This window comes from Carcharodon carcharias, chromosome 22 (genome assembly GCF_017639515.1).
Source record: "Carcharodon carcharias isolate sCarCar2 chromosome 22, sCarCar2.pri, whole genome shotgun sequence".
NCBI classification, from domain to species: domain Eukaryota; kingdom Metazoa; phylum Chordata; class Chondrichthyes; order Lamniformes; family Lamnidae; genus Carcharodon; species Carcharodon carcharias.
This window is the reverse complement of record NC_054488.1, coordinates 24,738,128-24,758,058: the sequence shown is the minus strand read 5'-3', so window position 1 is coordinate 24,758,058 and position 19,931 is coordinate 24,738,128. Positions and strand designations below refer to the sequence as shown.

General features: G+C 44.7%; 1 protein-coding gene and 1 non-coding gene across 2 annotated transcripts; one reads left to right on the top strand and one right to left on the bottom strand.

Moving 5' to 3' along the window:
• The first annotated feature begins 9,586 nt into the window (after window positions 1-9,586).
• Window positions 9,587-9,659, top strand: trnar-ucg. The gene has a single exon. It is a non-coding gene; the product is annotated as a tRNA-Arg (tRNA).
• A 1,584-nt stretch (window positions 9,660-11,243) lies between these two features.
• On the bottom strand, window positions 11,244-19,314 carry mrpl58 (mitochondrial ribosomal protein L58). Its single transcript, XM_041216650.1, has 6 exons — window positions 19,094-19,314; window positions 18,478-18,520; window positions 14,557-14,616; window positions 13,937-14,019; window positions 12,405-12,574; window positions 11,244-11,432 (listed from the first exon to the last, which is right to left on the bottom strand). The coding sequence occupies exons 1-6, from the start codon at window positions 19,247-19,249 to the stop codon at window positions 11,348-11,350; spliced, it is 597 nt and encodes a 198-aa protein (XP_041072584.1). The 5' UTR covers window positions 19,250-19,314; the 3' UTR covers window positions 11,244-11,347.
• Between the last annotated feature and the right edge of the window lie 617 nt (window positions 19,315-19,931).

The window sequence follows — 19,931 nt, the reverse complement described above, 5'->3', positions numbered from 1 at the left end:
TTTTTCCCCCATTTTGAATATTTTTATATCTGGTAAACAGACGTATTCAAAGAAAATTACAAAAAAACCCAATCTTTTTTATAGTCCTGATGATGTTTCTCCAGGATTTAGAAGTATTTAGATGAGCACTTGAAACGCCATAGCATACACAGCTGCAGGACAAGTGCTGGAAAATAGGATTAAATTGGATAGGTGCTTGGCGGACACGATGGGCCGGAGGACCTGTTTCTATGTTGTATAACTCTATGACTAGGATTGCACAGAGCTGTGTACTGGAGATTGGTCATCAATTCCAGGAGACTCCAGACCAATCCTGGAGAGTTGGCAACCCTAGTACCTCATCCACTAGCTTAAACATTCACTCCCTAGAATCATAGAAACTTACAGAATGGGCCAATTTTTGTATGATCTGCAAACTTTTTAATCATGATCCCTACATTAAAATCCAAATATGTAACTGATATATACCACAAAGAGCAAGGGTCCTGGCGCTGAACTCTGTGAAACTAAAGCTGAAAGCAGCCTCCATCACAAAAACACCAATCAAACATTCCATTTTCATTCCTATTTCTGAGCCAATTTTGGATCCAACTTTCCACTTTGCCTCAGATCCCTCTGGCTTTTATTTTTGTGATCAGTCTGCCACGAGGGGCCTTATCAAAAACCTTCTGGCAGTGGCCGCAATGTGTATCATCTACAAGATGCATTGCAGTAACTAACCATGGCTCCTTTGACAACACCTTCCAAACCCAGGACCTCTATTGCCTCAAAGGACAAAGGGCAGCAGATGCATGGAAACACCACCACCTGCAAATTCCCTCCAGGTCATTCGGAAATATATCACCGTTCCTTCGCTGTCACCAGGTCAAAATCCTGGAACTCCCTACCTAACAGCACTGTGGGTGTACCTACACCACAGGAACAGCAGCGATCAAGAAGGCAGCTCATCACCACCTTCTCAAGGGCAATTATGGATGGGCAATAAATGCTGCCCCAGCCAGCAATGCCCACTTCCCACGGATGAATCAAAAAAGCAAACCTTTCAATCAGGTCCTTTGACCAATTCTCCCCTGAAGGTTACAGGTCACAGTGGCCAACCTCAGCCCGGACGGTCGGGGCCAGCAGCGGGTCTCCCAGGCAACAGTCTCCATGGTAAATCCAACTCTCCATGGTAACTCCGGTCTCCATGGTAACCACCCATCATTTTGGATGGGCAAAGATGGCTGAAGGTCACCCGGTAACCCCGAGCTCGGTGTCCGCGCTCTGGGATGGAACTAAAGGTACAAAGTACTGTCTAACCTGTACAGAAACACCGCCACCATCCCCGCGCCGATCGCCCCGAACAGCAGCGGTTTCCCCCAGCGTTTACTGACTGACAACTGGCTCTGCTTCATGGCCGAGTCACACTTCCGGCCTTACCGGAAACGGCACTGCGCATGTGCAGCACCGAGCGGATTCATCAAAGACCAGCTCTGATTAAAATACTGCAGATAGAAAATTCTGGAAAAACTCAGCAGCGAGAAAGGGTTAATGCTCTTTCATCAGAACTAGGAAAAATTAAAAATTGCAAAATAATTTGAGCACGGAAGAGGCCATTCGGCCCCTCGTGTCTGTACTGGCCCTCTATTAGAGCAATTCACCGAGTAGTTCTCCCCTATAGTCCTGTAAATCTTTTCTCTTCAGATCACGATCTAATTCACTTTTGACAGCCACAACTGAATCTGCCTCCACCACACTCTCAATGCATTCCAGGTTTAATCCACTCGCTCAGTGAAAAAAGATTTTCCTATGTCGACATTTAACTTAAATTGGTGTCTCCTGGTTTGTGACTCTTCCACCAGGTCTACTCTGTACAAAACCCTTGTGATTTTGAATAACTCTATCAAATCTCCGATCAACCTTCTCCAAGGAGAACAGCCCCAGCTTCTTAAATATTTTTATGTAACTGGAGTTCCTCATCAATAGAACCGTTCTCATTAAACTTTCTGCACCCTCTCTAATGTCTTCACATCCTTTAGAAAGTGTGGTGCCCAGAACTGCACGTAATACTCCAATTGAGGCTGATCCAGTGTTTTATACAGGTTTTATCAGAACTTCCTTTCTTTGTGCTCTATGCCCCTATTTATAAGCCTTTGGTCCCATAAGATTTATTAGCCACTTCCTCAACCTGCCCTATACCTTCAATGATTTGTGCACATGTGCCCCAGGTTCCTCTACTCCTGCACCCTTTTTATTTTATATTGATTCTCCTGGTTCTTCGTACCAAAATTAATCATGTCACACTTCATTGCATTAAGTTTCATCTGCCACTTGTCCACCCCTTCCACCAGCCTATCTTTGTCCTCCTAAAGTTTATCAATCTCCTCCTCAGGGTCCACAATATTTCCAAGTTTTTTGTCATTTGCAAATATTGGAATTGTGTCCTGTACACCCAAGTCTAGGTCACTAACGTATATCAAAATAGCAGAGTTCCTGACACTGATGCCTAGGGAATCCGACTATATACCTTCCTCCAGTCCTAAAAGCAACCATTCACAATTACTCTCTATTTCCTGTCAGTCGGCCAACGTTGTACTCATGCTGGTACTGTCACTTTTATTTCATGGACTTTTATTTCACTGAAAAGCCTTTATCAGATGCCTTTTGAAAGCCTATGTATACCACATCAACCACATTACTTTCATCAACTGTTAACTCATCAAAGAACTCAAGCAAGTTGGTTTAACACAATTTGCCCTTAACAAATCCATGCTAGCTTTTCTGAATTAATCCATATTTGTCATACTGACTGTTAATCTTGTCCTGAATTAAAGTTTTTAAATGCTTTCCCACCACCAAAGTTAAACTGACTGGCCTGTAGATACTGGGTTTATCCTTACACCATTTTTTTGAACAAGAGTGTAACATCTGCAGTTCTCCAATCCTCTAGCATTATCCCTCTACCAAAGGAGGATTGGAAGATTATGGCCAGTGCCTTCACAATTTCCACCATTAATTCCCTTGGCATCCTCGGATACACCTCATCCAGTTCTGATGACTTATCAACTTTAAGTACAGCCAGCTTATCCAGTACAACCTCTTTATCAATTTTTAGCCCATCTAGTGTTTCACCTACCTCCTCTTTCACAATGACTTGAGCAGCATCCTTTTCCTTGATAAAGACAAATGCCAAAGTACTTATTTAGTACCTCAGTTTTGCCCCCTGCTTCCATGCATGAATTCCATTTTAGTCCCTAATCAGTCCCACTCCTTTTATTAACCTTTTACTATCCAGATGTCAATAGAGGACTTTAGGATTCTATTTGTTGCCAGTGTTTTCTCATTCTCTCTTTGCTTCTCTATTTTGTCACTGCCCCTCTGAACATTCTATATTCAGCCAGGTTTTCAATGGTATTATCCGCTGACATCTTTTTCTGCTTCATCTTACTCTCCATCTCCTTCAGCATCCAGGGAACTCTGGATTTGTTTGCCCTACCTTTCCCCCTCATGGGAATGTACCTTGACTGGACCCAAACTATCTTCTCTTTAAAGACAGACCATTGTTCCATATAGTTTTGCCTGCCAATCTTTGATTTCAATTTACCTGGGCTAGGTCTGTTCTCATGCTTTTGAAGTTGAGCCTCTTGATTGCCCTTTGTTCTTTTCCATAACCAACCAAAACTTAATGATAATATGATCACTGGGAAGGCAATGGCGTAGTGGTATTGTCACGGGACTAGTAATTCAGAGACCCAGGGTAATGTTCTAGGGACCTGCATTTGAATCCCGCCACGGCAGATGGTGGAATTTGAATTCAGTAAAAAGCCGGAATTAAAAGTCTAATGATGACCACGAAACCATTGTCAATTGTCATAAAAACTCATCTGGTTCACTAATGGCCTTTAGGCAAGGAAATCTGTTGTCCTTACCTGCTCTGGCCTACATGTGACCCCAGACCCACAGCAATGTGGTTGACTCTTAAATGCCCTCTGATCAAGGGCAATAAATGCTGGCCTAGCCACTGATGCCCACATTCCATGAATTATTTTTTTAAATGATCACTGTGCTCTAAATGTTCCCCTACTGAGACTTCGAACCAGTTGACTATCCTCAGAATCACAATGCCTGTTACCTCATTGGACTGGAAGCATACTGATGTAGAAAACTCTCCTGAACACATATTCCAACTCTACGCTTTACACAATTACGGTATTGTATATTAGGACAATTGACGATTGAGTATAACCACTCTATTATTCTTTCATCCCTCTGCAATTTCCTTGAAAGTTTGTTCCTCTATACTTTTCCTGCTAGTTGGTGGCCTATAGAATATACCCAGTGGTGTAATAGGTTTTAAGCAAGTGAAAACGGGAGGGTGGGAAGAAGAACAAAAGGAAAGTCCTATGAAAGGATGGAGGGTAGGAGATATTAAGTAACAAATGGATTCATGGTGCAAGGCCAAAGGGAGTAGCAATGGGACAAATAAAGAAACGAAAAAAATTTGTTTGGGGAGATGTGAATGGGAAAAGTAGGAACACCAACAGCTGCCATTCCAAAAAAAAGGGGCAGAGGTTATTTGAAATTGTTGAAGTCAATGCTGCGTATGGAAAGCTGTAAAGTGCCTCATTGAAAGATGAGTTCCTAATCCTTGAGCTTCCATTGAATTTTATTAGAACAGTGTAGGAGGCCAAGGACAGGGAGGTCAAAGGTGAAGAATTAAAATAACAGGTGACTGGAATCACAGGGACACCAAATTGGGAGGTATTATCAATACCAAGGAAGACTGTGACAAAATAGAAGAAGACATTAATAAATTTGCAGAATTGGTATGTAATTGGCAAATTAGTTTCAATATAGGTAAGTGTGTGATGGTGCAATTTGGTAGAGGAAGTAGGTCAGATATTCCTTGGAAAATAAGAGTTAGGTACAGATACACAAATCACTAAAAGGAATGGCACAGGTTAATAAGGTCATAAAAAAGCAAACAGAACGCTGGGGTTAATTTCTAGAGGGAGAGAATCAAAAAGCAGAGGAGTTGGTGCTAAAATTGTATCGAACCTTTGTTAGACAACACTTGGAGAATTGAGAACACTTCTGGTCTCCACATTATAAAAAGGACATTGAGGCACTTGAGAAAATGCAAAAAGTTCTACAAGAATGATACAAAAACTGAGAGCTTACAACAATCAGGAAATATTGAGCAGGTTCGGTTTTCTTCTCCAGAAAAAGAGGAAACTTGGGGGGTAAACTGATAAGAGGCCTTTAAAATTATGAAAAGGTTTAGTAGGGTAGATGCTCCCACTTGCAGGTGAGACCAGAACTAGGGTCCATGAATATAAAAAATTAGTCTTTCACAGGATGTGGGTATACCTGGCTAGTTAAAGAGCAAGAGTGCGAAATATTAGATACAATAAGAATGAGAGAGGAAGCACTGGAGGGACTGGAATTCTTGAAGGTGGATAAGTCACCAGGGCCAGATGGATTGTATCCCAGATTGTTAAAGGAAGCCAGGGAGGAAATAGTGGATGCTCTGAGGATCATTTTCCAATCCTCACTAGATACAGGTGAGGTACCAGAGGATTGGAGGTCTGCGAGCGTTGTACCAATATTTAAAAAAGGTGTGAGGGATAGACCAGAAATATATGGGCCAGTCAGTCTGGCTTTGGTGGTGGGAAAAGTATTGGAACCAATTCTGAGGGACAGGATAAACTGTTACTTAGAAGTTCAGCATGGTTTTGTTAGGGGAAGATTTTGTCTCACTAACATAATCTAATTTTTTGAGGAAGTAACAAGGAGGATTGATCAGAGTAGTGCAATGGATGCTATCTACATGGAATTTAGTAAGGCATTTGACAAGATTCCACATGGCGTTCTGGTCAGAAAAATTAGATCCCATGGGATACAGGGGAAGGTGACGAGTTGGATCCAAAATTGGCCCAGTGACAAGATACAAAGGGTAATGATTGATTGATGTTTTTGCGAGTGGAAAGCGGTTTCCAGTGACATTTTACAGGGCTCAGAATTGGGGCCCTTGCTGATGATTATTAATGATTTGGAATTAAATGTGGCTGGCATAATTGGGAAATTTGCAGATGACACAAAAATTGGCCGTGTAGTTGTTAGTGAAGAGGATAGCTGTTGTCTCCAGAATTATATCAATGGTTTAGTTGAGTGGGTGTAAAAGTGGGAAATGGAATTCAATCCAGAGAAGTGTGAGGTAATGCATTTGGGGAGGGCAAACAAAGCAAGGGAATACTCAATAAATGGGAGGATATTGAAAGAGGTTGAGGAAGTGAGAGACCTTGGAGGCATGTCCACAGGCTCCTGAAGGTGGCAGGGCAGGTGGATAAGGTGGTAAAGGAAGCATATGGAATGCTTTCCTTTACTGAACAAGGTATAGAATACAAAAGCAGGAATATAATGCTGGAATTGTATAAAACACTGGTTAGGCCACAGCTGGAATTTTGTTTACAGTTCTGGTCACCACATCACAGGAAAGACATATTTGCCCTAGAGAGAGTACAAAGGAGATCTACAAGAACGTTGCCAGTGCTTGAAAATTGCAGCTATGAGGAAAAATTGGATAAGCTAGGGTTGTTTTCCTTAAGACAGAGGAGGCTGACGGGCGACCTAATTGAGGTGTACAAGTTTATGAGGGGCCTAGATAAGGTAGACGGGAAAGCCTGTTTCCCCTAGCTGAGCGGTCAGTTACCAGGGCCAAATATTTAAGGTGATTGGTAGAAGGATTAGAGGGGTCATGAGAAAAAATCTTTTCAGCCAGAGGGTGGTGGGTATCTGGAATTCACTGCCTGAATTGGTGGTTGACGCTGAAACGCTCAACTCATTTAAAAGGTACCTGGATATGCACCTGAAGTGCTGTAACCTGCAAGGCTACGGACCAGGTGCTGGAAAGTGAGATTTAAAATGAGTGGCTGGCTTCTTTTTTCTCTTTTTATGGCTGGCACAGATACAATGAGCTGAATGGCCTTTTTCTGTGCCATAACTTTTCTACAATTCTATTTATTGCCAATACCTAATTGCCCTTGAGAAGGTGGTGGTGAGCCGCCTTCTTGAACTGATGCAGTCTATGTGGTGTAGGTACTGTACACCCATAGTGAAGTCAGGAAGGGAGTTCCAGGATTTTGGCCCAGTGACAGTGAAGGAACGGCAAAATAGTTCCAAATCAGGATGGTATGTGGCTTGGAGGGGAACTTACAGATGGTGGTGTTCCCATGCATCTCCTGCCCTTGTCCTTCTAGATGGTAGAGGGCGCAGGTTTGGAGGTTGCTGTTGAAGGAACCATGGTGAGTTTCTGCAGTGCATCTTGTAGATGCTATACACCTGTCTCTGTGCATCGGTGGTAGATGGAGCACCAATTGAGCAGGCTACTTTATTCTGGATGGTGTCGAGCATCTTGAGTGTTGCTGGAGCTGCACTCATCCAGACAAGCACATAGTTCTCCATCACATTCCTGACTTGTGCCTTGTAGATGGTGGACAGGCTTTGGGGAGTCAGGAGGTGAGTTACTCACCACAGAATTCCCAGTCTTTGACCTGCTCTTTTTGCCACAGTATCTATATAGCTAGTCCAGTTGAGTTTCTGGTCAATGGTAATCCCCAGGATGTTGATAACGGGGGATTGAGCAACGTAATGCCATTGAATGTCAAGGGGAGATAGTTAGATTTTCTCTTTAGTTGGAGATGGTCATTGCCTGGTACATGTGTGACGCGAATGTTACTTGCCACTTATCAGCCTAAGCCTGAATGTTGTGCAGGTCTTGCTGCATTTGGACATGGACTGCTCCAGTATCTGATGAGTCACGAATGGTGCTGAACATTGTGCAATCATCAACGAACATTGCCACTACTGACCTTGTGATGGAGGGAATGTCATTGATGAAGCAGTTAAAGATGGTTGGGCTAGGACACTACCCTGAGGAGCTCCTGCAGCGGTATCCCGGGACTGAGCTTCCAACAACAGCAACCATCTTCCTTTCTTTTAGGTATGACCCCAACTATTGAAGAGTTTTTCCGTGATTCCCATTGACTGCAGCTTTGCTAGGGCTCCTTGATGCCACACTCAGTCAAATGCTACCTTGATTTCAAGGGCAGTCACTCTCACCTCAATCCTTGAGTTCAGCTCTTTTGTCCATGTTTGGACCAAGTAATGAGGTCAGGAGTTGAGTGACCCTGGCAGAACACAAACCGAGTGTCAGTGAGCAGGTACAGCTGAGTAAATGTCCTGATGACACCTTCCATCATTTTGCTGATGACCGAGAGTAGACTGATTGGCTGGGTTGGATTTGTCCTGCTTTTTGTGGACAAGATATATCTGGGCAAATTTCCACATTGCCGGGTAGATGCCAGTGTTGTAGCTGTACTGGAAGAGCTTGGCTAGGGGGCGCTGCTAGTTCTAGAGCACAAATCTACAGTACTATTGCTGGAATAATGTCAGGGCTCATAGTCTTTGTGATACTGCAATACTGGATACTCAGTACCTTCATGGATATCTTTTGATGTCACGTAGAGTGGATCAGATTGGCTGAAGACTGGCATCTGTGATGCCTGGACTGCAGGAGGAGGCTGCGATAGATCATCTACTTGGCACTTCTAGCTGAAGGTGGTAGAAAATGCTTCAGGGAATAGGGAAATTCCTGAGAAATAGAAAATTCATAAGAAACCTCTTTACTCAGAGATTGATAAGAATGTGGAACTTGCTACCACACACAGTAGCTGAGGTGAATAGCATAGATGTATTTTGAGGGAAAGCTAGATAAGCACATTAGGGAGAAAGGAATAGGAGGATATGCTGATAGGGTGAGATGAAGTAGGGTGGGAGGAGGCTAAAATTGAGCATGACCACTGGCACAGACAGCAGGATAGACCAGTTGGGCCGTGTTACAAGTTCTGGTGCTTCACAGGGTTGTAATCAGACAAAAATCGAATTTGAGTGAGAGGGGAGACATCAGCACAGATCAAAGAGGTACATTTAATGAGAAAATGGAGGGATTTTGGGATAGAATTTCAGGGTTTAGGGCTAGGCAGCCACCTATGGTGGGACTAAGGAACTGGAGAATGGACAAGAGGTCAGTGTTGGAGGAACACAGTGATCCCAGTAGAAGTTAGAGAAATTGGGAGGGGCGAGTGCACGAAGTGTTTGAACAAAGGATGAGAAGTTTAGATCAGTGACAGGTGAAGTGGAGTGTGGCATGAGCCTATCTTATTCTCCTCTCTGCAAACAGCAGAATGAATAAATGCTCTTACCAAATCGAGACACAGGCTTCAAACAGCAAATTACTTTTATATTGCACCTTTAACATAATTAAACATCCCAAAAATGCTTCATAGACGTGTATCCAAAAGAAAAAAATGACTTAGTTTTCACAACTGTGCTCAAACACCCCGACGTGCAAAGGAGGAAGTCCATCAGGATACCAAAATGAAGTTGTTCAAAGTTGTTTTGACTTGTTAATTTTTGGAGCAGGCTGATTGAATCAGAGAAGGATCTGGGTGAGCTGCTAACCAAGAGCGATTGAAGTTATAGTGCTGACATTAAGCAATCTATGCTCATCAGTGCGGATGTCCTGTCCCAATGCAGTGAATGCACCGACCGCGTGGCCTAATGGATAAGGCGTCCGACTTCGGATCGGAAGATTGAGGGTTCGAGTCCCTTCGTGGTCGCATTTTACAAAAATATGTAATTGTTTCCTAACCTGGTAAATAATTGTCCTTTTAAATGTATTAATGCGGTGGCCGCTCTCCGGATTTCCCCAGTTGGGAATTTTAAAGGTATTTATTTAATTTCATTTAAAATTGACTAATTGCATTTTAAACTCGGAATGTCACAGCCCGAACCCGACGCACTTCAACTCCGGGTCGAGGTTCCACTCCCTCCCCTGCGGCAGAATGGCACCAGCCGCGCAACAAACACGGGAATTTAAGGCTTTAATTCGGTGAAAAGAGCCGAATTTTCTTCTCTTCTGTTTCCGATATTCAAACTGATCGATTGATATTCAGCATGTTAAAGGGTGTTGCCCCCGCGGCCCCAGGACTGAGACACAGAGGCTTCCTCCCCAGGACCGGAACACTGCGTTCCTCCTAGGACTGGAACACAGGGGCTTCCCTCCTAGGACTGTAACATCGTGTTCTCCCTCCCCCAGGTCTAGGGTACAGGAGATTACCCCAGGACCGGGACACTGCGTTCCTCCTAGGACTGGAACACAAGGGCTTCCCTCCCAGGACTGGAACATCGTGTTCTCCCTCCCCCAGGTCTAGGGTACAGGAGATTACCCCAGGACCGGGACACTGCGTTCCTCCTAGGACTGGAACACAGGGGCTTCCCTCCCAGGACTGGAACATCGTGTTCTCCCTCCCCCAGGTCTAGGGTACAGGAGATTACGCCAGGACCGGGACACTGCGTTCCTCCTAGGACTGGAACACAGGGGCTTCTCTCCCGGGACTGGAACATCGTGTTCTCCCTCCCCCAGCTCTAGGACACAAGGGATTCTGGAATATTCATGGTATGAATCCCAGAAGCACCAACTCGTGGCTAACAGGCCCACGGGCACCTGTAGCAATCGTCTAGTATAAATCTAGAGGGCAGGATATTCAGCTTGACCCTGTCCTCCTCACCTACCAGTTTCCAATCAAGCAATGCAAAGGTTCCGGACTGTTCAATTGTACTGGACCCTGATTTACCACATCTTCCCAAATTTGATCCCTTGCCCTCATTAGTTTAAAACCCTCTCTACTTCCCTAGTCGCAAGAACACCAGTCCCAGCCTGGTTCAGGTGTAGACCGTCCCAACGGTATAGATCCCACTTTCCCCAGTATTAGTGCTAGTGCCCCACGAACCAGAACCCACTTCTCCCACACCAGCCTTTGAGCCACACATTCATCTCTCGAATCTGATTTGTCCTATGCTAATTTGCATGTGGCTCAGGTAATAATCCAGAGACTATGACCTTTGAGGTTCTGCTAGGTGATGCCGAGGTCCTCATACTGACCGTGCAGAGTCTCCTTTGTCCTGCCACATCATTAGTAGCTACATGGACCACGATGACCGGGTCCTCGCCCTCCCATGCCAAGTGACTCGGTATTGTCTTCAGCAGTGCCAAGCACTTTCTCGAACACTGAATTTTTCCACTCAGGGTTAAGGCACAGGTTAATACTTAAAGAGGGAACTATGTGATTGAGAGTTTAAAGAGGTCAGTGCTTCACCAGAATTTCATTGATATTATACAAAAGCAGAACAAGATGGCTTACTGGAATTTTACAATAATTTTATTAATTTGTTTTGTACAAGATGACAGAGATGGAGAGTGCGCCGACCCCCCAGGGTTCACAGTTGTTGTTCCAAGACCATCTTTTCAGTCAAATCCCACTCGTCTGTCTCGTTTGATGGCAGATTGGATCCTCTTCTGCCGTAGCCGTTCCCGTTGCATGCTCTCCACCCTGGAATCAGTACAACTCATCAGTAAAAGCTCAGTATTTTCCCTTGAGACCTGCAACCCCCCCCCGCCACCAACCTCCTTCATCCAGCCAAGTTACGTCCCACAACCCTACTCACTCACCATTGAGGGCACTCAGCTCTTGGTGGGGATGGTTCCATGAACTAATTTTATGTGTTTAAACTGGACAGTGAGTCATAGAAGAACATTCAACCTCATCTTTCACCTGACATTCTGTCCAGCACTGGACAGCAGGAAGCTGATTAATACATCACCTCCCTCAATCCCTCCATCGGCACTGTGGCCAAAAGGCAACACAGTTCAAGGTCTGCAGTGTTAGTGCAAATTGTACCATCAAGGCACCTGGCACTCAGCTACCAATGGGCACAGAGTGGTGAGAAGGGGGAACCCAAAAAATCCTAATGAGTTTGCTTTCTGAGTTCATGTCTTTGAAATGGTAATTTTTTTGGCAAGAACTTGCATTTATATAGCACCTTTCATAACCTCAGGATGCTCCAAAGCACTTTCCAACCAACAAAATGTTTTTTGGAATGTAGGAAGCTGTTGTAATGCAGGCCACACAGCAACCAATTTGTGCATACCAAACTCCCACAAACAGTAATATGATAATGGCCAAATAATCTGTTCTAGCAATGTTGATTGAGACCTAAACATTGGGGAGAAATGCACTGCTCTTCTTCAAAATAGAGCCATGGGATCTTTTGCATTCACCTGAAAGGGCAGAAAAGACCTTTTTTTAATGTGTCCTCCAACGGTGTGACACTCCCTCAGTACTGGAGTGCCAGTTTGGATTTTGTGCCCTACTCCTAATTTGGAACTTGAACCCAGATCTTTTGCCTCAGAGATAAGTGATACCAACTGAGTCATAGATAACACTCGGAACATCACCACCAGAAGCATCATCCTCAAGAGGGCCGCAAGCAACTATTTGTTCCTCCTTTTTTTAAAACATCACCTCATTCTCCGATTCTCAGCCTCCTCTTTGGATGACTGCTTGGGTTTCTGACTCGCTGCTGCCACAATGTCCCGAATCTTCTGTAGACAATTAGCAAGGTTTCTCATCTGGTATCTGCTGGCCTCTGAAGTGACAATCAGCTGCCCAGCCCGATTGATTCTGTTCTGATGCTGATGGGAGAGGAGGAAAGTAAATTATGAGGCACTGAAAGCAAATCCTCAATGATACCACTTTAGGGAGCAAATTTCTCCCCTGATGGGGTACAGTCATAGAATGAGACCTGTGATGCCTGTGCCAGCTCTTTGAAAGAGTCATCCAATAAGTCTCACTCTTCCCCACTCTTTCTCCATAGCCCTGCATATTTTCCTTTAAGTATTTATCCAATTTCCTTTTGAAAGTTATCACTGAATCTGCTTCCACTGCCCTCTCAAACAGTGCATCCCAGATCATAACAAAAAGCTGCATTAAAAGATTCTCCTCCTCCTCCTCCCAGTGAAGCTAGAGCTTCCAAGCGATTAAAAAGCAACACAAAAATAAAGCCTCATGATAAATGTCAAGTTCATAATGCATGAGAAACCAAGCTGATCAGAAAGGAGTGCAGAAGAGAACTGAAAAAGAAAATAAGACTAGATCACTAGCTAGAATAAAAGGGAACTCAAAAGTATTTTATAAACACAAATAATAAACGAGTATTCAAAAGAAGGGTGGACCAGTTAGAACCAAAAATGATTCTTCTTGTGAAGGCAGTGGACATGGCTGAAGTCATAAATGAGAGTTTGCGTTAGCTTCACTAGAGAAGAGGATACTTTTAAGGAAGAGGCAGTAATGATATTGGATATGATAAAAAAATATATAAAGAGGAGGTACCTAAAAATAGAAAAGTTATTCAGTCCAGATGGGAAAATACAAGTGGAAATTGTGCAGACCCTGACCCCAATCTTCCAATTCTCAGATATGGAGGTGGTGACAGAGGACTGCAAATGTTACACAGCTGTTCAAAAAACAGGAGAGGAATAAATCTGCCAACCAGAGGTCAATCAGCTCAACATTGGTGGTGGGAAGACTTGTGAGACACAATAATCCAGGACAATACTAAGTAGAAAATTATGGGCTAATAAATGAGAGCTAGCACGGATTTGTTAAAGGCAAATAATGTTTGAATAACTTGATTGAGTTCTTTGATGAAGTGGTGGGGAGGATTGATGAAAATAGTGTAGCTGATTTATTTGTGAACCATCAAAAGGCATTTGATAAAGTATCACATAATAAACTTGTTAGCAAAATTAAAGCCCATTGAATTAAAGAGACAGTGGCAGCGTTAATACAAAATTGGCTAAAGGTAGAAAGTGGAGAGTAGTGGTGAACAGTTGTTTTTCAGACTGGAGGTATGTGTGCAGGGAGAAATGCACCCTCACAATCAATAACTTGAGGAGGAGGATGAAGGAAAGGGTGGGTGGGAGAGCGGCTAATGAACAAGAAAGTTATTTTCTGACCACTCTAACCATCTGCCGACCCGGAGCAGAATAGCTTACCTTGGCGGTGATTGCACTCCGCACATCCTCAGGAAGCCAGTCTGCAGTCGCCACGTGGAACCTCACCTCCGCTTTAGTGTTCACTGTTCCAACAAAACACAAGACATAACCAGGGGAGTATTAAACATTCAACTATACCCACTCCATCCAGATATACACTAAATGCCCATTAAACCCAGAAGCCCACTCAGGAGCACTGCCATGCCCTTCCCAGGGGCTATTCTTCAGGCGAGTGCTGGCAGGTTATATGTCAGGTAGGAGAGGGCACCTCATTTGAGCCTGGTTCAGTCCCGCTGCTGAAACAATACAGCAGGTTTCATCTGCTGGTGAGCTGACTCACAAAAGGACTCATTGCCCTGGGTGTAGAGAGAGGTGAAAATCAGCCAGGGTTCCAGCTCCTGATCACAATCCAGTGAAACCCCCCAACTCCTGGGGAGGAACCAGTCAGGTTATCAGATCAGAACAGGGTTGAACTCAACATGTTGCCACTTACGTTAAATAGGTGGTGGATCCCCTTGAGCTAGATTAACACAGTATTGAGGCATTGGGGTGAGGTATGGGTGAGTTGTACCCAGCAAGAGCAGGAAAATTTGAAGATATTCAGCAACCAGTTTCCTCACCCTTGTTGACGTTTTGACCCCCGGGGCCACTGCTCCGACAGTATGTCACCGTGAGACGATCTGAGAACCAAACAAAATACCAGCAGTCAGGGTCCATGCTGCAAACCAACAGTCACTGCTCACTGTAACATCTTAAATATAAACTGGGGACTGACACCCATAACCATGTCAGCGACTTCAAGCATCAAGGTGAAATGTGTTGAGCATTGTCAGACCAGCTCCCACTAAGCATGGGTGCAGGAGGTGAAAAATGTCACAGGTACAATGGTAGGCAGTGGGGTGGTAAGGGTGCTGTACTGGGGATAAGAATAAGGGACATCAACGGGGCTGTGTAGAGGTTGAGCGGGTGAGAGTGGATGTGTGCCTAAATCGGGAAATTAGGCCTGGGGTTGATCGTGATGCCCCTTAATGGTGAATAGTCTGCCTGTGCTCAGCGTTTGGATCCACACAATAGGACAAGTGCTTTAGGTGATATAGTGGAACCCCCTGAGAACACCCATCTGTCCCCAAGATCTCCCTGTCCCATGCGCCCCCCCCCCCCCCCACCTCAGGGCCTCTTATTCCCACCCCCTCCACCCCCTACCTGGGACAATCATTCCTCCCTGCCAGGACAATCATCCCTCCATCTCAGTCCCTCGCCAAGAAAGCCACCTCCCATCCCTTACCCAGGAATACCCATCCCTCTCACTCACCCTGGGAACCTCCTGTCCCTTTCTTCCCCCAGGGAAACCCTGCGCCTTGCCCCAGGAACCAACCCCCACTCCCAGGGAACTAGCGTGCCCCACCCCCTGTCCTGGGAACCAGCACCCCCTCTCATCCCGGGAACTCCCAGCCCCCTGCGTCCCTCGCCCTTGGGAACAGTCCACTCTTCCCCCCCACCTCCTGGGAACCCTAGTGTGTAGTAGCTTCGTCAGGAGAGGATGGGGAACAGATCCTGAAATGGGTGATATTCAGAGAGTTAATGTCACTTGCCAGATTTTGGGATAAAATCTCAGCCACATCACCCATGGCTCAGTTGGTAGCACACCAGTCTCTGAATCACAAAGGTTTGGGTTCAAATCCCACTCCAGGGCTGTTGGAAATGCTGTCTTTTGGATGAGACATTAAACCGATGACGGATGGAAAAGATTCCACGGTACTATTTCACAGAAGAGCAGGGAACTCCCCAGCATACCGACTAATATTTACCTCTTAATCAACATCACAAAATCAGATTATCAGGTCACTATCACATTGTAGTTTGTGGGAGTTTGCTGGGTGCAAATTACTTGCCACATTTTCTACATTACAATTATACTTCATTGGCTGCAAAGCGTTTTGCAACGTCCAGTGACCACGAAATATGCTTTATAAATGCAGGTCTTTCTTTTATAACTTAAATAAAACAATATCGGGAAAAGTGCAAGGCGAGAAATTTGAAGAATTTCTTTAACACAGAGTTGTTAGGACCAGGAACAGTGGTGGAAGGGGAATGCGCAGAATTGTATCTAATAGGGAAGTGGACGAAAATTTGAAAGAAACTGGAGAAAGGGCAACAAAATAGGACTGAAGAGATAGATTGCTCTTTAGAAGGGCCAGCTCAGGCACAATGGACCAAATGGCCTCCCTGATGATTAGCGATAGTATCATTTTTGTTTTTACAAATAGTCTCCACAGAAGCATAATAGTGAAAAGTACAACCACAGTCAGCAGATTCAAGGTTGGGAAGAGGGGACATCCGATCAATAAAGCAGTCCAGATACAGCAAGACCTGGACAACATTCAGGCTTGGGCTGATAAGTGGCAAGTAACATTCACACCACACAAGCGCCAGGCAGCAACCATCTCTAACAAGGGAAAATCTAACCATTTCCCTTTGACATTCAAAGTCATTATCATTGCTGACTTACCATTACCACTATCAACATCCTGGGGGTTACCATTGGCCAGAAACTGAACTGGACTAGCCATATAAATACTGTAGCTACGAGTGCAGGTCAGATGCTGAGAATTCTGCAGCAAGTAACTCACCTCCTGACTCCCCAAAGCCTGCCCATCATCGACAAGGCACAAATCAGGAATGTGAAGGATTACTCTCCACTTGCCTTGATGAGCTTAGCTCCAATAATGCTCAAGAAGCTCAGCATTATCCAGGACAAAGCAGCCTGCTTGACTGACACCCCATTCACCACTTTCAACATTCACTGCCTCCACCACCGACACACAATGGCAGCAGTGTGTACCATCTACAGGATGCACTGCAGAAACTCACCAAGGCTCCTTCGTAAGTGCCTTCCAAATCCATGACCTCTACCCCCAGAAGGACCAGGGTAGCAGACGCATGGAAACACCACTGCCTGCAAGTTTCCTTTCAAGCCACATAACATCGTGGCTTGGAAATATATCACCGTTCCTGCACTGTCACTGGGTCAAAATCCTGGAACTCCCTCCCTAACTGTGGGTGTACCTATACCACATGGACTGCAGCAGTTCAAGGCGGCGGCTCACCACCAGCTTCTCAAGGACAATTAGGGATGGGCAATCTAAGTGCTGGCCCAGCCAATGATACCCACATCCCATAAAAAAAATTTAAAACTTGTTCCCCGGCACACAAGGTAACCCCCACTCAACATCACGAGAATGTCAGTGTCAACATGAACATCCAGTAATTGGCAGGCCCATCTGATGACAGAATATATACTATAAAAGAGTACACTCAACACTTAAAGCGAATGTGAAGGTTGCTGCAAGTAGCCTCAGAATCCCTTGGTTCAGAAGACTGACAGAACAAAAGTCAGCCAGAGTTTCCACGACTCATCACTACCTATTGTCCCATCCCTCACATTCCCAGTGCCTGAGCATGGGACTGGCAGATGAACAGCCTGAATTTGGCTGCAATGCCACACACACCGCCAAACACCCAACCAAACCTACAGTACTGACTAACAAGACCTCACGTGAAAAACAGCAACTTGTATGAAGCAAGAATTAAAGACTTGCATTTACATAGCTGCTTTCACAATCTCAGGGCATCCCAAAGCACTTCACAATCAATGAAGTACTCTTTAAGGGTTGAAATACAGCAACCAATTTTTACACAGCCAAATCCCATAAATAGCAATGTGATATGGGCCAAATAATATATTTTATTAATTTTGGTCAAGAATACAAAGGATAATTTCCCTGCTCTTTGTCAAATAGTGCCATGGGATTTTTTATACATTCACTCGAGGGCAGATGGGGCCCTCAGTTAACATTTCATCCAAAACACAGCACCTGTAGCAATGCAGCACTCCCTCAGTACAGCACTAGAGTATCAGCCTTGATTTTTGTGCTCAAGTCTCTGGGGCGGGGTCTGAATCCACAACCTTCTGACTCAAAGACGAGAGTGTCACCCACTGAGCTAAGTTGGTTCAGAGAGCAGCAAATGCCCATGGAACTCACAGTGGTTGGAAAGATGAGGGGGAAAAATACCCAAAACAAGCATAGGTTGAAATGAAACATTAGAGGTGAATTGTACGACTGTGTTGCAGGGTTGCAATGCCCTGCCTGTGTGAGCCTCCACAGCAAGTGAAGAGGATAACACTGAATGAAGCAGTCATTCAGTTCAGCTGCACAGACCCTCCTGCCTGTCCTCATTGCAACATCTCACCGATTCTGCAAAGATTCTAAAGGTGTCATCGTCCCCATTCTAGCTGTGCACTCACTCCAGGAGCTGATCACTTTGTATTTCAGTCAAAAATTTATCTTTTAATAGTTTGAACTGGTGTCCCTTTCCCATCTCCTATAATTTGATGGAATGTTCTGGATTGCCTTTTCCATTCTGTTTCATAATCTTATAAAATTCTAAGATTCCTCTCACACATTATTACTTCAGGGTTGAAAGTTCCAACTATTCACAAATGAAACTTACAAATTCACACACATGACAAATTCACATACCTACGGGTATATCTGTGCTGTAGGAATTGTGTAACGCTCCGTCCTGTGAAGGTAAAACAAAATGCTTTACATAGAGTTATGTGACACAGAGTAACTTGACTTGCAGCATCAGCAGTTACATTACAACACAGGGCACTGTTTTCAGTCTCATTTTAATAAGCTAAACTTGACAGAAAAGTGTTTGTTCACTGCTACATTGACCATCCAACCTCCTGTTCTGTCGTATGATTGTACGTCACAAGATGCTTTACAGAGCAGCGTAAAGCAAAAGGAGATATTGGGTCGGCTGATTAAAAGAGGCTGATTTTAAGAAGTGCCTTAATGGAAGAAAGTGACATAGAGGGGTGGAAGGAGAGAATTCAGAGACTGGGGTCTCAGCAACTGAAGGCCCAGCCACCAATGGTAAAGGAATTTCAAATGGGAGGTGCACAAAGCACCAAAATTAGAGGAGCATGGATATCTCAGAGGGTTGTGGGGCTGGAGGAGATTAGAGGAATAGAGAGGGGAAAGGCGATGAAGGGTTTTGAAAACAAGGATGAGAATTTTAAAATCAGCACCAGGAGCCAATGGGGGAGGGTTTCAGCTGGAGGGGGGAGGGGAGGGTGTCCAATCCCACCTGACCCTGTTGGCGGCCTCCGCTCCCACTGTAATCCGCTCTGCTGTTCGGATAAAGCACCTCCAGGCTGTAGGCACTGCGGTATTGACGTTGTAGGAGCCGGGAGCGCAGAAGAGCGACTGGAATCCACAGCAACTCGACCCCGGCACGGTACATGGTGCCCGCTCCGGCAGGCCTGTCCTTCTTAACATGGCGCCCGCACCGGCAGGCCTGTCCTTCTCAACATGGCGCCGGTACAGGCCGACATGTCCTTCTCAACATGGCGCCCTATCGACTGTTTCCATTGGCTATCGGGGCTGTCAACTTCACCCTCTGGCTGGAACACAAGCGCCGGGTGAACTATCTATAGTCTCCCTCAGGGTCAATCACTAAATATTGAACATTATCAATATTTCAGCTACTTATTGTTTGTCAAATTTTGTTTGCTTACACTCCTGTGAAACAGCTTTTGACTTTTTTACTACATGTAGACTATAATTAATTTTACCGACAGAAGTGCCAATAATTAAAAAAGATACTAAACTGGCTCTTCAATTTACTCTAATTTTTTCTAAAATGTCTTTTATTCTCCTTATTTATAGGAACATAGGTTAGTGGAGCGCGCGGACAAGTGGGAGACAATATGTCTATCAAAACTCTAACTCAGTCTTGAATATATCCAATGGCCCAGCCGACATTCGCTGCTCTTTGGGGAAGACAGACTTCTCCAACAGAGGACATTTCAAACCCTGATCTCTGCACGGACCCCCAGATGCCACCTGAGCAGAACATCTCCAATGGGGAGGTTCAGGACAGTTTCCTCAGCCCATCCAAAGTGAGGCGATTTGTGAACACTATG

What these genes read in the sequence shown, in the direction of transcription:
- mrpl58 (XM_041216650.1), bottom strand. Translation starts at nt 19,249, where the DNA reads ATGTACCGTGCCGGGGTCGAGTTGCTGTGGATTCCAGTCGCTCTTCTG. An exon ending in GGGTCAAAACGTCAACAAGG is followed by an intron (nt 14,020 to 14,556) that starts GTGAGGAAACTG and finishes TTGTTGGAACAG; the next exon opens with TGAACACTAAAGCGGAGGTG. An exon ending in GCTGAGAATCGGAGAATGAG is followed by an intron (nt 11,433 to 12,404) that starts GTGATGTTTTAA and finishes TACTGATTCCAG; the next exon opens with GGTGGAGAGCATGCAACGGG.